This window comes from Toxotes jaculatrix, chromosome 18 (genome assembly GCF_017976425.1).
Source record: "Toxotes jaculatrix isolate fToxJac2 chromosome 18, fToxJac2.pri, whole genome shotgun sequence".
NCBI lineage: Eukaryota > Metazoa > Chordata > Actinopteri > Toxotidae > Toxotes > Toxotes jaculatrix.
This window is the reverse complement of record NC_054411.1, coordinates 7,866,995-7,882,302: the sequence shown is the minus strand read 5'-3', so window position 1 is coordinate 7,882,302 and position 15,308 is coordinate 7,866,995. Positions and strand designations below refer to the sequence as shown.

General features: G+C 41.2%; 2 protein-coding genes across 3 annotated transcripts; both read left to right on the top strand.

Moving 5' to 3' along the window:
• The first annotated feature begins 120 nt into the window (after nt 1-120).
• On the top strand, nt 121-8,865 carry atp13a1 (ATPase 13A1). The gene is given in 26 exon segments (XM_041063618.1): nt 121-199; nt 202-629; nt 1,323-1,412; nt 1,561-1,824; nt 1,942-2,097; nt 2,248-2,317; nt 2,409-2,515; nt 2,651-2,780; nt 2,924-2,979; nt 3,139-3,265; nt 3,396-3,533; nt 3,637-3,757; nt 3,862-4,019; nt 4,270-4,445; nt 4,538-4,648; nt 4,755-4,880; nt 4,967-5,075; nt 5,485-5,678; nt 6,294-6,390; nt 6,504-6,688; nt 6,957-7,071; nt 7,190-7,386; nt 7,541-7,683; nt 7,816-7,927; nt 8,017-8,160; nt 8,261-8,865. Coding segments are annotated over 26 exon segments (3,744 nt in total). The 3' UTR covers nt 8,372-8,865.
• A 1,683-nt stretch (nt 8,866-10,548) lies between these two features.
• On the top strand, nt 10,549-14,092 carry LOC121199141 (kinetochore-associated protein DSN1 homolog). 2 transcript variants are annotated; one of them, XM_041063649.1, is made up of 11 exons: nt 10,549-10,626; nt 10,882-10,918; nt 11,023-11,311; nt 11,398-11,471; nt 11,704-11,776; nt 11,897-11,984; nt 12,110-12,166; nt 12,296-12,367; nt 12,474-12,621; nt 13,313-13,400; nt 13,504-14,092. In XM_041063649.1, the coding sequence occupies exons 1-11, from the start codon at nt 10,592-10,594 to the stop codon at nt 13,587-13,589; spliced, it is 1,047 nt and encodes a 348-aa protein (XP_040919583.1). In that variant the 5' UTR covers nt 10,549-10,591; the 3' UTR covers nt 13,590-14,092. The 2 variants fall into 2 exon arrangements, with proteins under 2 accessions (XP_040919583.1, XP_040919585.1); XM_041063651.1 differs by having other exon boundaries at nt 10,585-10,626; nt 11,143-11,311.
• The last annotated feature ends 1,216 nt before the right edge of the window (nt 14,093-15,308 follow it).

Below are 15,308 nucleotides of genomic sequence, written 5' to 3'. Positions count from 1 at the left end.
GGAACCGTTTTGTTCACGCGTTACAATAAGTTTAACATAAACAATACAAATTAAATGTGTGGAATTTAATAGTATTTGAATTGGGCTGTTCTATCGTTACGTGTCTTTACGTGTTTACGTATGCGGAAGCTACGGTCAGAGAACGAGCGATTCAGTGAACGGGCTCTGAAGGCTGGAGCGAGCAGCGCTCCGTGTCTACAATCGTGTTTTACCGATTACAGCACGACGGGGTGATGGTGGATGATAGAGAGGGCCAGAGGGGTGAGCAAAGTACAATGAACGACGCCAAGAAACGGGGGGATATGGCTGCAGACGGGATCGGGGGACCGGGTGAGCTGCAAATGGCACCCTCAGTGAACCACAACCAGCATGACAGCGGCACCGGCGACGAGCTGGTGAGCTCGGTGACGCTATATAGGCGAAGGCCCCGGCTGCTACATGGCACCGTCCTCCCGTTTCTGGCTGTTCTCTACCCGGGCTGGCTGTACGTCTGGTTAGGAGTGTACGGTGCTTCCGAGTATCCGGAGGCAGGCCTCCTGGCGCTGGCCGCTATCGGGATCGCGCACGTCCTCACAGCGCTCTCTGGTTATTGGTCCGTGCACGCGCATTGTTGGCTCACTTGTTCCAAGGTAAACACCAGTAATAACAACAATAATACTGAGATATCTTTAGGGAATCCACAGTTTTCCCATCCCCTTTCAAAAGCCAATGGCAGCATGGGCTCAGGAGCAGGTGTGGAATTAATGACTTGCTGAAAGGCACTAAAGCAGGTCAGGTATTGAACTGTGGATAGTGGGCTTTAGGGATGGTCTGTGTTCTCAAACTTGATTCAGCAGTACTTTCCATCATCAGTGCCAGATTTTTATCTTTGTTGTAATTTTGGAAAGGTTCTCTGGGACCTGCTGTCATGATGCCCTTGATTATTTTAGCTAAACTGCTTTTTAGACAAAGGAAGACTGTTATCTTTTCTTTCTGCCAGGCGTGGTGTAAAAACCCATGTGACTTTCTTTGACATTACTCTTCCATCAAGCAAGAGGATGCTGATATAGAAACAAAATAAGTTTCATGTCTCAATATTAAAATGTTGTTACAATATTATTAGAGTAATAGATGATTGACATGTGAAGCATTTGTTTCTTTAGTAAGCAGTTGTACAGGAGAGTTTAGATTTCACAATTATATATTATAATTATAATAGCGGTTATATGTCAGGACACGTCTCATTTTAGAGGGACAAAGCTGCAGAGGCACACAGCTACACCAAAAATAACAATGACCTGCCAGAGGGTGTGAATTTGTCACCTGTTCATTTGTATACACAGGAACCAGACCCAAGCAAGGCTACTCTGGCAAAGGTCATACCCACTCCCAACAACGGCTCTGCTGAGCTTGTGGCACTACAGAGGGACCAGGTTAGTTCACATAATTACTGTCAAGATGCTGGTATCTGAGAGAGGAATACATAAAGATAACATTATCTTTATGTATTCCTCTCTCTAATGTACCTTTCTTGAAGAAATGCTGTAATTTAAAATTTCTTTTTGTTGTTTTGATCAACAGGATGAGAATGGGGAGGGGACTCTATCTTTTGAATTTCAAAAGATTCGCTACATCTTTGACCACAAAGAGAAGAAATGTTTCCTTCCAATAGCCTTTCCCATCAGCCACCCAATGGGCTACTTTCAGTCCTGGCGTGGCTACCAGGAGGAGACCGAACTAAGAGCTGCAGAAAAGCGCTATGGCACCAATCGTGCTGAGATGGTTGTGCCAGATTTCCTGGAGCTCTTCAAAGAGAGGGCCACTGCTCCTTTTTTTGTTTTCCAGGTATGTGTAGGTGTGAATATTTCTTTGCAATTTTACTGGTTTTATTATAGAAAGTTTTAAAATTGTTAGACCTGGTAATAGTGTCTGTGAAGTTATCTATCCTCTGACATCCATCAGGTGTTCTGTGTGGGGCTGTGGTGTCTGGACGAGTACTGGTACTACAGTGTTTTCACACTGTTCATGCTTGTGGCATTTGAGGCCTCCCTAGTCCAGCAGCAAATGAGGAATATGTCTGAGATCCGCCGCATGGGAAACAAGCCCTACATGATCCAGGTAGGCTTGATCAAATTTAAATTTAGTGTATTAAATGTTAAATTTATAAACAAATTATCTTGTCTTGCATTTCAAAACTCTTTGTCTACAGTAAACAGTATTTTCCATTTCTTTAAAACATCCCATTTTTTAAAATGCATTTTGTGCCAGGTATATCGCAACAGGAAGTGGAGACCTATTTCAAGTGATGAGCTCGTCCCTGGTGACATTGTCTCGATAGGTAAATGTCCTGTCAACGTTTTAATTCTCACCACTTGCACCAGATTCATGCTATCATTGTGTGTTTCATATGTGTACTCTCTCCTGCACAGGACGTTCTCCCCAGGACAACTTGGTACCGTGTGATGTGCTGCTACTCAGGGGTCGTTGCATTGTGGATGAGGCCATGTTGACTGGAGAGTCTGTGCCCCAGATGAAGGTTAGAGGCAAACAAAAATATACACGATAACACCATACAGAGCTGAGGCTATAGATTTAAGTGTGTAAGCCTTGGTTATTCAAAATGGATTATTGTGGGCTATCGTGATAACTGTTGACAACATGGGGTGTACAGGAGCCAGTAGAGGACTTGGACCCAGAGAGAGTCTTGGACCTTCAGACAGACTCTCGACTCCACATCATCTCTGGTGGGACAAAAGTGGTCCAACATAGCCCCCCTTTAAAGGCTAGTGCTGGACTCAAACGTAAGTGCTGATTCCTCTCTTCAGTTTTCTGTTATCAGTAACATGTACTGGCTGTTGAACCAGTGAATTCAGTAGTCCATCTGTCACCCATTTTTATCATCAAAACAAGGTCCAAGCTCTTAACCCTTTTCCTTTATGTGCAGCTGTAGACAATGGCTGTGTGGCCTATGTTCTGAGAACAGGATTTTACACCTCTCAGGTGAGGGATTTGCTTAGTATGTCTGTATTACTACACTTTTCTTGTCATGCAATTTAATAGTTTTGACAACATATAGTAATAGTTTTGACAACATATCAGTGTAGGGCATGTTGAGTCAGCTGTAAAGTATATTGATTATATGTACAAACTTTCCTCCAGGGTAAACTATTACGCACCATCCTCTTTGGTGTGAAGAGAGTGACAGCAAACAACCTGGAGACTTTCATCTTCATCCTTTTCCTTCTTGTGTTTGCCATTGCTGCAGCTGTTTACGTATGGGTAGAAGGTGAGGTACACAGAACTAACTCATTGAGATGTAATTTTTATTGAACACAGTCATTATCAAAGTCAAAATGATAGCTAATTACTGGATGTGAAACTAAATGCTATCTTTGTGCTTTGCATTGCTTCCTCAGGGACCAAGGATGTCAGCAGGAACCGCTACAAGCTGTTTCTGGAGTGCACGCTAATCCTCACCTCAGTGGTGCCACCAGAACTCCCCATTGAGCTTTCTCTGGCAGTGAACACGTCTCTTATCGCCCTGGCTAAACTTTGTAAGTTTGTTTGTGAGACCTGAACAAAGCAGCTTATAATGCAAAGCTTGTAATAGTAATGGTTAATTTGTGTCTTCTTTTTTTCTTTTTTGCTCCCACCTAGACGTATTCTGTACAGAGCCCTTCAGGATACCATTTGCAGGGAAAGTGGAGGTTTGCTGTTTTGACAAAACAGGAACGCTGACCAGTGACAGTCTGGTGGTACGAGGAGTAGCAGGCCTTAGGTGAATTCTGCCCACCAATCTTAGTGTTTTACATCAAACATTATCATTTTCTGAACCACAAGCACTGCTTAGAGTATGCTGAGTGATGTTTGCGTTTATGACAGAGAAGGCAAGGAGGTGATGCCTGTGTCTGAGATACCAGTTGAGACACATCGGGTGGTAGCCACCTGTCACTCTCTGGTCACACTGGATGATGGACAACTGGTTGGAGATCCACTGGAGAAGGCCATGCTGACCGCTGCTGATTGGACCCTTACTAAAGGTACAGAGATATGACCTCCACCAAATACACAGCGTGTAGTGTAGCTTTCTGGGTTTTTTTTTTGTATAATCCAACCAGTCCATCTTAAAGTTGCTCTTCAAATGCAGGGAAATATTTACATTTTTACTGTAGATACTGCATACGTTAGTAGCTTCACTTTTAAACTGAGATTATAATGCATTTGGGTACCTTTGCTCTTAATGGCACAGTTCTTAATGTGTGTCTCTTTGATTCTTACCTCTCTGATCAGATGAAAAGGTGTTCCCACGAGGCATCAAAACCCAGGGACTTAAGATCCACCAGCGTTTCCACTTTGCCAGCGCTCTGAAGAGAATGTCGGTCCTGGCCTCCTATGAGAAAATGGGCTCCACTGAACTCTGCTACATCTCAACTGTCAAAGGAGCTCCAGAGACACTCAGAGGAATGGTACATACAGAGACCATCCATAGTACATACTCTGCTATTTTCTCGCCTAATTAAGAGTACCTGTTGGTGTTCTAATGTGGCTTTGTTTGTAGTTTGCAGAATGTCCAGCGAGTTATGATGAAGTCCACAGGGAAATGTCTCGGGAGGGGGCTCGAGTGCTGGCTTTGGGTTATAAAGAGATGGGACACCTCAGTCATCAGCAGGTTCTTATTTAATTTTACTGCAGAAATTGCCTGATGTGTCAGAGTATTGTTGCCTGGCAAAAATATATTTTGTTTAAACTGAGCTGGATATTTTTGGGTCACATAGGTCCGGGAAATGAGTCGCGATGCTCTGGAGTGTGACTTGCGTTTTGCTGGGTTCATGGTTGTGTCCTGCCCCCTCAAGAGTGACAGCAAGGCTGTTATCAGAGAGATCCAGGAAGCATCTCATCATGTAAACAAGCTGACAACACACAATTGTGCACATGTATTCAAACAAGATGGTTTTAAGATTGATGGTACCTCTGCCTCTGCTTTCAGGTGGTGATGATCACAGGAGACAACCCTCTAACGGCGTGCCATGTAGCGAGAGAGCTTCACTTCATTCAGAAAGAACATACACTTATATTGCAGCCAAGCCCCAATCAGAGTAAGACAAGTCATCACTTTACAGAATTACATCCATCCATTTTCTATACCGATTGATCCATCAGGGTTGCGGGGGAGCTGGAACCTATCCCAGCTGCTTACGGGTGAGAGGCGGGGTACACTCTGGAGTGGTCAAACTGGTCAATGGCAAGGCCGACACACACTCACACCTAGGGGCAAGAGTAGCCAATTAACCTGTGCATGTTTTTGGGATTGTGGGAGGAAGCCGGAGTACCCGGAGAAAACCCACGCAGGCACAGGGAGAACATGCTAAGTTGAGCCCAGGCTGGGGTTCGAACCTGGAACCCTCTTGCCGTGAGGGACAGTGCTAACCATGTGCAGTAGGTTTTTCCAATCAAGCACATAGACAAAGTACAGAGTTATGTATCTGATGTTATTTTGTTTTACAGGTGAATGGCAGTGGGAATCCATTGATGGCAGTGTGCATGTGCCAGTGCCCCCTCCCTCCATCTCTTCATTCGTGCATCAGTTTGACTTGTGCGTAACAGGGGAGGGGCTGGCCAGACTTAGCTGTGACCCTCGGCTACTCCACACCCTCTTGCCTCACATACGGGTGTTTGCCCGTGTCAGTCCAAAACAGAAGGTATGTCCAAGAGCAGCAACTGTGTGTTCCTTAAAACTAGTAGTAGTTATATATATTTTACTCTTTATGGAAATGCCCTCTCAATAACAGAACTAAAAATCAGCTATTAGAGACAAACATTGCATTTCTGGGTCATATTTAGTAGATATAATGTGTGTGTTGCCTGCAGCCATTGATAACTGGCTTAACACATACAATATGACATTATGTTTATAAACCACAGCTAAAATGGACTTAACTAAACATTTTCTGCTGTCTGTCTCAAACATTAATAGCCAGTGTCAGATGTTATGGTTTTTGTCAAAGAACAGAGACTTTTGTTCACCCAAAACACAGTGAAATCCATCACAGACAAAGCAGAGTTTAGACAGATGGTAGTCTCAGTTGTCCACAAAACAATGCAGTGAAAAGACATGTATTTTAACTAGGGATCATCAGTCATTTTGTCTGAAAGGTATATTTCTCTGGGGCTTGTTGAGAGGCAGTTTGGGAAATCTGGGGAATCAGTATTTTGAGTATGACAGATTGATGGTACTCTGTGTAACAATGTAAATGTCTCTAAGGGTGAACTTTTGGTTTTGGAAGCTATTAAAATGGATGTCTGTTGTGTTTTAGGAATTTGTGATCACCAGTCTAAAGGGGCTAGGTTATGTGACACTGATGTGTGGTGATGGCACAAACGATGTTGGAGCTCTCAAACACGCCCACATAGGTAAGTTTTATGGTTTATCAACCACTGCTTACAGCCTTTGTGCCTACGTATGACCCCAACAGTAAGCAGCGATGATATACATTTATATACACATATACACTTTTTTTTTTCAGGTGTTGCTCTGTTAGCCAATGCCCCTGAGCGTATGCCCGAAAAAAAGAAGCGGGGCAGAGACAAGGAGGCGTCCACAGCAGAATCCAGACCTTTACCACCTGTCAGTTCAGGAGGCAAACTGACCTCCAGGGCAGCCAGACAGAGGGTGATGGCCCAGAGAGAAGAGCAGCTTGCAGCACAAAAGGTGTGTGTCTACAAGGAGAACATTGTCCCTGATACTTTAGGGACTAGTTTACTAATAACTTAAAATCTGTCCTTTTTCCATCATAAGGCAGCTGAAACTCAGTTATGTTCATAGGACCACTGAGCATAGCATGTTTATCCGCATTCCCATTGTAGCCTCCTCCCCTAACCATGTATTTATAGCTCAAAACAGAGAGTAAATATACCTTTCAGTGAATTAATAGAGTTGTGGTGCACTGGTCTAAACTCGAAGGTTTATTCTCTAACAGGAGAGGATCAGTCAGGTCTTACGGGAACTTGAAGAAGATCAGGTACAAGTGGTGAAGCTGGGCGATGCCTCCATTGCAGCCCCTTTCACCTCTAAACTCTCCTCCATACAATGCAGTGAGTAATGCATGTATTTTCAGCTTTTCAGCTTTCAGCTCTTGACACAGTTGGCCATGATTCAAACATAAAGTCACTACCCAACTTCTAAAAGTTGTCACTTTGTCTTTGTCCACAGTCTGCCATGTAATAAAGCAAGGCCGTTGCACTCTAGTTACAACACTCCAGATGTTTAAAATCCTCGCTCTCAACGCCCTGGTACTGGCCTACAGCCAATCTGTACTCTACCTCGAGGGGGTCAAGTTCAGTGATTTCCAGGCGACCCTGCAGGGCCTGCTGTTGGCTGGATGCTTCCTCTTCATCTCTAGATCAAAGGTGGGAATTTATGTCAGAAAATACAGGCTCTGTGTGTTTCTGATTGATTGTTGTCCTAGGTGGGTGACCTTTATTGAATGCTTTTCTTCTAACATGACATCTACTGTTTTTGATAACCAAATTAAGATTCTTTTTTTTTCTCCTGTTTACATAGCCACTAAAAACGTTGTCTCGCGAGCGGCCCTTACCAAACATCTTCAATCTTTATACGGTGTTGACTGTGCTGCTGCAGTTTGCTGTTCACTTCTGTAGTCTGGTGTACCTTTACAGAGAGGCACAAAGCAGAAGCCCGCCCAGGTAAATCACAGTAAGACAAAACATATAGAGAAAAGAGAATAAATGTGAAAATTCTGCTTTATAAGTTAAACATTTACACTTTTTACATTAATACGTTATAATAACAATTCACTTGTCCTTTCTCTCTTGCAGAGTGGAGCAGTTTGTAGATCTATATAAAGAGTTTGAACCCAGTCTAATTAACAGCACAGTGTACATAATGTCCATGGCCATGCAGATGGCCACTTTTGCCATTAACTACAAGGTACCTACTCTAAATACCATTCATATTTGTTATTTCTGCATTCGTTACACTGTTAGTAGATTTACAGCATTTGTTGTTGTGTCTGATAGGGTCACCCCTTCATGGAGTCTCTCGTCGAGAATCGACCACTACTATGGAGTATCGCTCTGTCAGGTTTAGCGATTGTGGGACTGCTTACTGGATCCTCACCGGAGTTCAATGAACAGTTTGCTCTTGTAGATATTCCAACTGAGGTGAGCTGATATTATTTTACCATCTAATGTTTTGTCTTAATAGACTTATAATAATGATGTGCCCCATGAGGTAACATACCTCCTGTTTCCTTCCTTGCAGTTCAAACTGATCATTGCCCAGGTTCTGGTGGTGGACTTTGTTGCCGCTCTTCTGGTGGACCGTGTCCTACAGTTCCTGCTGGGCAAAGGAACTCTCAGGCTGCCTTCTTGAACTCAGTGCCAACAGCGACCGCTGCCTTTACCAGCCAAACTGTAAAGGGAGAGAAGACTTTGGACGAGGAAAACAATTAAAGCTGTTTTGACATACACAAAACAGCTGAGAAAGTCATGGCGAGCAGTACTGTACGCTCCATGTATCCCTTCCTTTGTCCTGCTCTGCCCCTCTTTAACCATCTGTGTTTCTGTATTTTCATCTGCTCTGTGTTTCAGTTCTCTTTCCGTTTTCTTCATAACTCTTTGTTTTTTCCCCCCACATTTCTCTCTCTTAATCTGTCTCCCCCTGCTGCTACAAAAGGCCATGAAGACAGCAGTATTGAGTGGAGTGTGAGACTGTGTGCCAGCCAGAGTGAAACATACAGGCACACAAAAGGGGCATTCTCTAAGAGAATTGCAAAAGTGTTTTTGATTTTTTGGTTCCTCTCCTTGATTTTGTAAAAAGTGAAAAACATCTCTAACAGACTTATAAAGACTTACAGATACAACCTATGAAGTCTGTCAAGTGTTTTGTTAAGTACAAGTGCTGATGTGTCTGCACATGGAAAGGATGAGCGTGTTCAGCTGGTCATGAACTATTCTGGTCCCATAAATAGGTAAGTAAGGAATAATGAGAGTACAAGAACACAGTGTAACTGTACAAAGAGAGACATTTACCCAGTGAAACCTTGTATCTCATGGGACACTGGCCAAAACAAAACATGACCGCTCACTAAACATCAGTTGATCGAAGAAAAGACTGGAAGCTTGTGAACTTTGTTTATTTACCAACTGATGTTAACTACCAAACCTGCAGACCTCAGGAGTTCAACCACACATAACTGTTAGCTATTTATCTTTGATATGAACTTCTTAAATAAACCTTCGTTTGATGAACAAGCTGGAGCAGTTTAAAGAAATTGCCATTCCCTGAATAATCCAGATAAAAATCCAGTCACTTCCATTGTAAACTGAAAGGTTTTCTGAACACAACCTTAATTTGGCAAAGAGCCTAGGAATTGTCACATCAGAGTAGTTTTCTGAGAAATCGTCTCTAGCCTGAGAGTGATGAGAGGCTGGAGACGATTTCTCAGAAAACTTATTTTTTGCTTTAAAACACTGGCAGAGAAGTCCATTTTAGACAAAAATGTGGTGCATGGTAATTTTCACTTTGCCCAATTTATAAAGTAATTTATTATTTCCAATTTACAGTTGGAAGGTTTATGTTTGAGCTTGGTTAAATGTGTATTTCATAGTAAATTTGCATATTTTTAAAGCTGTCATTTTAAAGAGAACAATGTGAAGACATCTCTGAAAGAGTTGAGCCCTTTCTTTCTCCTTTTCATTTGAATTTTATACTTATGTTGTGTTTGCATTTATTGCATAGGTACTATTAGGTACTATTCACCACTGAACCTACACTCTGTGCTTTTGTTATTTAACAATTCTTAATTGAAAATAACTCAGACTAAAACAAATAGGCAGTGGGGAAATGCCATGAAGGAGGTCAAAGCTTTTGAGCACAACATCTTGAACTTTGGAGGCTAAACCACCAGAAAACCCTTCTGCTAGACATCAGAAATCCAACCAGTGTATACAAAGAGGATCAGGGACAGGGTTGACCTTTCGAACTAGTCAGTCAACACTTGCTCTTAACTTGATCCAGGGGATAAGAAGTAGAGTATTGGATTATTCCTTCAGCACCAAGGGCCACATCTCTACAGACACCTCTGTCATTACCCTGCATTTGATTTCCTGGAGTGTCCCTTAAATTATTAGATATATTAATGAGCAGTGCGTGAGTAAGTATAATTTTCCAATCTCTGTTCGTTACTTAGTAAAATCTTAATCTTAAAAATAAAAAACCCCTGGGAGGTTTGTTTTTCTTTAAGATGCACATGGGTGTCATACTCTTACACTGTATGGTCATACTCATGTCCTGTAGCACATCAATTTTATGTGTTTCCGTCCTGTGTTTCTGGAAAGTATAATTATAATTGGGATATTTTCCCTCAGTATTCTAAGCAAACTTGCCCCTCTGAGGGTAAAACATCTAGTCAGTGAGATTTTTTTTTCAAGTGTTCAACAACCACAGCTAAACGCTGTTTGCCCTTTGTATGTTGTTTGCAGTCGTTTTCGCTTGAGTTACAAATACACTACATTTCCCATGGTGCATAGTTCAGTCGAGAGGTTCGGCTTGTTGGGCGCGCGCTGAGAAGAAAACTATTTGAAAAAAAAAATGGCGGACAAACATTTGGGAGCTGAACATGACGGGTTTGTATTTTATTTATTTTCTTAACCACTGTGACAAGCGATTTCACATTAAGAATCTGAGATGCATTGATAAAAAGTGAAGCGTTTTAGCCAAATCCTTTTTTTTTCCGTATTTTTTTTTCTCCCCCGAGCAAACTATTGTTGTTGTCTGCAGTGCTTACTTACATAAACGTGTCACTGAAACATAATAGTAAACTAAATTTACTGGTAGTCTGTACATGTAACGTTAGCTTGTACATTCTTATTTTCTACCAGCTGCGGAAGTGTCGCCGTTGCTGAAAACCAGAATGAAGTAAGAAAACTTTACTGATATTTAAGCAAGCTAATTAACTAGCAACGTCCGCCTACCCTACATCCGTGATATAGAGGGTCATTGTTACTTTGTTTGTTGTTCAGTCTCTGCATGCCAAGGTTAACTCAGTAACACAGACGTCGAAAAGATGCTCCTCCACAAGCCCGGGCACAGCTCCCCCACACAAATCTCCCCGTACCGACTCCCTGTCACCCACCTTACAGACGCCAGATGTAAGAGAAGGACATTCAGAGACAGACGAACAAGGAACGGAGATAGAAAATACGGAAGGACCTTCAGGTTCTTCTGTCAGCCCCACTGCACGGAGGAAATCCTGGAGGAGAGCCACCATAACCCGACGCTCTCTCCCTGCTCTGCCCAATCCTTATCAGGGTGAGGTGTCTGTCCAGTACCTTGCCATCAGTAAATAACGTTTATAGTGGATTTGTGATATAAATACCTATTTGCTCTTACTGTAGTTTTGTGCAGGAGCATAAGTACATCCTTGTCGCAGCAAGAGAGACTGGAGAAACTGATGGAGGCTTCAATGAGGGTGAGTCTGAAAGGGTCGTAAGTATAGTTGTATATAACATAAACTTGACAGAAAATGTGAAAAACACCCACATTTATTGAACTTCAAGTAATAGCTAGAGATGTTATGGGTAGACTCATTATGGTTGAAGTAAGGGTATTGTTTGCATCAGGTGAGAGGTGCACATACAGTTAATTTTAATTAGACATAACTAAAATTCATAATGGTCTAATCTGTGCCACTTTGTCTCTAGCTGGCAATTGAAAGAACTCAAAATTCGCTCCAGTCAGTGCCAAATACATCACTGGAGTGTTTTCAAAAACAAGGTTAGTGCTTGCACTGCTTCATTTGGAATGTCTGCCTATTATTTTGTTGGTATGTTTGGTTTCATAGAAATATTCAGTTTAAGTTATTTTTGTCTGTGTTCTGTGTCTTCCATGGTACAGTTGAGCACATTCAGAAAGAGTGGGGTTATCTTGCCAAAAGCATACACGGTGAACTACAGGGTCATCAACTCCCTGCTCGTGCAGCCAGGTATTGCAGCTGTTTTTTATTTATTCATGTCTTTGCATGTATTATATTGATTGTTCTTTTTTGTTTGTTTGTTTTTGCCTACAAATTGATATTTTTGCTATATTTTTGATGTTATTTGCTTTCAGTTCATGTGATCCTGCAGTGCAGAGAGCCATGAAAAAAGTCCAGAAAGCCATCAACAGGCATGTTGTTCTCAAGATCACTTTAGCACTCACAAAGTATTCATACAGTCAGATGTAAAAAACATAAATGGTGTTACCTATCACATGAGATTCTGTTTTTTTACTGGCCTAAGTTGTGTTGTGTTGTAGACTCCAGGCTGAAAGTGAGTCTTGGGAGGCTCTGTTAAACAAACACCGGGGCAAAGCAGAGGAATTGAAAAGGTGAGTGTGCGTATGGTCACTGAGGAAAAGTGTAGCAATGCTCTGTTAGTGTATCATTAATGTCTTCTCTGTTTTGTGTCAATAACGTGTTCTCAATTTGTTTCAGGAAAGTGGAGCAGGGCCAGGAGAGAGGCTTATCATTAGACTCTACATGTGTGGCCCAGTCTTCACAGTACCTTTTCATACAGAACAAACCTGACTACCACAGTCTCCTCTGTAGACAAGAGCCCATGCTTCACACCATAGCAATGATTGTAGGTTTGAAATTAGATTTGATGTCATTATTAAAGAAACAAATATATCAATATTATGAATGGTTGATTGTTTTGGCAAAAGCTAAAATCTGTAATGTTTTTTTTATCACCATGTTGTTATGTACCATCTTTATGGTGGTGTAAGGTAAAATACTAAGGCCCCATAAAAGAAATGAAGGAAGTGCTACTTGGCTGTGAGAGCAATGAAACACAAATCAGATGCTACTGAGTCATGAACAGCTTAAACGCTGTCCACAAGAAGTCGTAAGACGTTCTCTTTCCTTTGCAATTCAGTAAAGTTTTGGGCTCTCAACTGCCTGTTAATCTGATTTTTTGCTTTGAGTGAAAGCCTTACAAAAACTGCATTTTCTGCCAAAGTTGAAACAAGTTTTTTTTTTTTCCTTCACATAAGTGATTTCTGTTTTTGTGCTTGTTGTGGCTGATGTCACATACTTACATGCTCCAAGGTTTAGCAGTCTTTTTTTTTTTTTTTAACTTTAACTCATTGTTGCTTGTTTTGTCATGAATATGTATTGCTATAGAAAATAGCAAGTTTTTAAGGGCTCTGAATACACTGACTAATATTACTTAAAAATTGGACCTGCTAAAAAGAGGTAACATGTTTTAAAATTATTTTGCTTTTCTTCTTTATTATGTTATTCATTAAGTTATTCTTTGTTAAACTCTGTAGATGGACACTCAGTGTAAGATGGTTAGAGAGCTTCTGTCAGTCAAGGAGCAGTCACAGTTATTGGTGAAAGAGACCAGTGGCCGATTGGGTAATAATTTTATTTGTCTTTCATCCTTTCCGTAGAATACTTTTAGAACTTTCATCAATGATCTGGCAATTTAACATTTAATCTGGTTACTTTTTCTTACCAGCGGCAGAGGCAGGATTCCAGGATCTTTCACATGACCCAGTCAAGAACCTTATGGCAGCACCTTTATCCTCTGCAGCAACCACATAGTCACATTGGCAGGAGGCGAGCACAAGCTGTCAGTCCTCTTAACAGACCACGGCGCTATGGCTTGTATATGAGCTTATATATGTGTACTCTCTGGTAATTTTACTGTTATGTGATTTAAGAGCATCTAGTCCCTTTGCTCTGTTTTTGTTGTATCTTCTTTTGTGCATAAACTAAACTCTAATTTCACGTTTTCTGTGTCAAATAAAAGCATTTCAGTCAATAGAATTACAGGTAATAGAGCTAGTTCAGGTAATTCATGTGCATGAACAGCAGGTGGCAGTGGTTGGCTTTACAAAACTGACAAGCTTGGTGACTGGCTGGGGTGGATTTTTCAGTTAAGCCTGAATTAAGTGCATTCTCACCTGTAAAACCTGAAATTGTTAAAACTAGACTGCTTGCTGTTAGAAATTAAGGTATATCCAAATGTTCATATATATCTATATATATGTGTGCAAACATCCTGCTAAATAAGATTACTGGTCATTCCTTTTAAAATAAAGACTGAGAAAAAGAAAGAAAGAAATTTCTCACCTTTTGGAAGCAATAACCTGTGTTTATTAGTTAAGAGACAAAAGTGGTCTTCTGTCCTTAAGTATTCAAATACAATAACAATCACAAACCAATGGACTTTAATTTATTTAATTGTGTGATCTATTTGTATTTTAAGCAGTTCCATTACTAGTATTTTATTAATATGTTCAAAAGTGATTATGCAAAGAGTATACATTAGTATTCATTGTGTCATTTTCATAAAAGTTACCTATCAAGAAATTTGCCAATTTTTCAATTGGTACAACAGGAATGTATACACTATAAAGATGATTAAGCTGTGAGCAAAACAAGAGTTTGATTACATAAGGATTTTGCTCTTCAGTTTGCCTACAGTCTTTATGTGAAGTCCTCTACATGCTCATTCTCAGTCACATTTACTCTCTTTTTGGTGCTGCATCTATTTCACTTCATCTGTGTCCCCTGACCATTCAGGAGGAGGCCCCTCCCCCACAGTGACTCACCCCCATCTCTTGCGTTTGGCTGGGTCACTGATGCAGAACGAAGCTTTGACATTGTACCAGTCAGTCAAAGCTTTGTTCACTATCACTCTTATCTCTTGGACCCATTCACTCATTAATGTTCATACTTAATTTGTTTCTCTGATGATTACAGCTGGAAGAAAATCCTCTTCCCCCACTGCCAACAGTAAATAAGTGTGAATGGCTTTCTGTGCTCTGCAATTATGATCTCCAACATGGAGTATTGGGGAATTTTTCTTGTGATTGTATTCAAGGGAGTGACTAGAGAGCACAGGGACAAGCAAAGGGAAGACAAGTGGGGTTGCGACCATGAGAGTTGTGAGTAAGGGAGGATGGCGCACAGCAGGAGAGATCGATTCTTATTTAGATGAAAATGAGGCTTGATGCTTGTGGGGTGAGAGGAGGGCAGCTTTAGCATCCAAATGAATAGAGGTTTCACAGAAATGATCCTTAAATGAATCACCTACAATAAAACGAATAAGTTTACAAAGCCACTGACATAGTCTTTTTACTTTCAAGGAACGTCTGTCTTGACAGTGATAGACACTGACTTTGGTAACCCCTGTAGCTGCTCACTTAAAACTGAATAATGGTGTTGCTTTAAGCAACCTCAGTGACCCCACCAAATGGTGTGTTAAAAGTTATTCTTTAAGTGTTTGATTTGAATGCAGTACACATTTGGATAAAG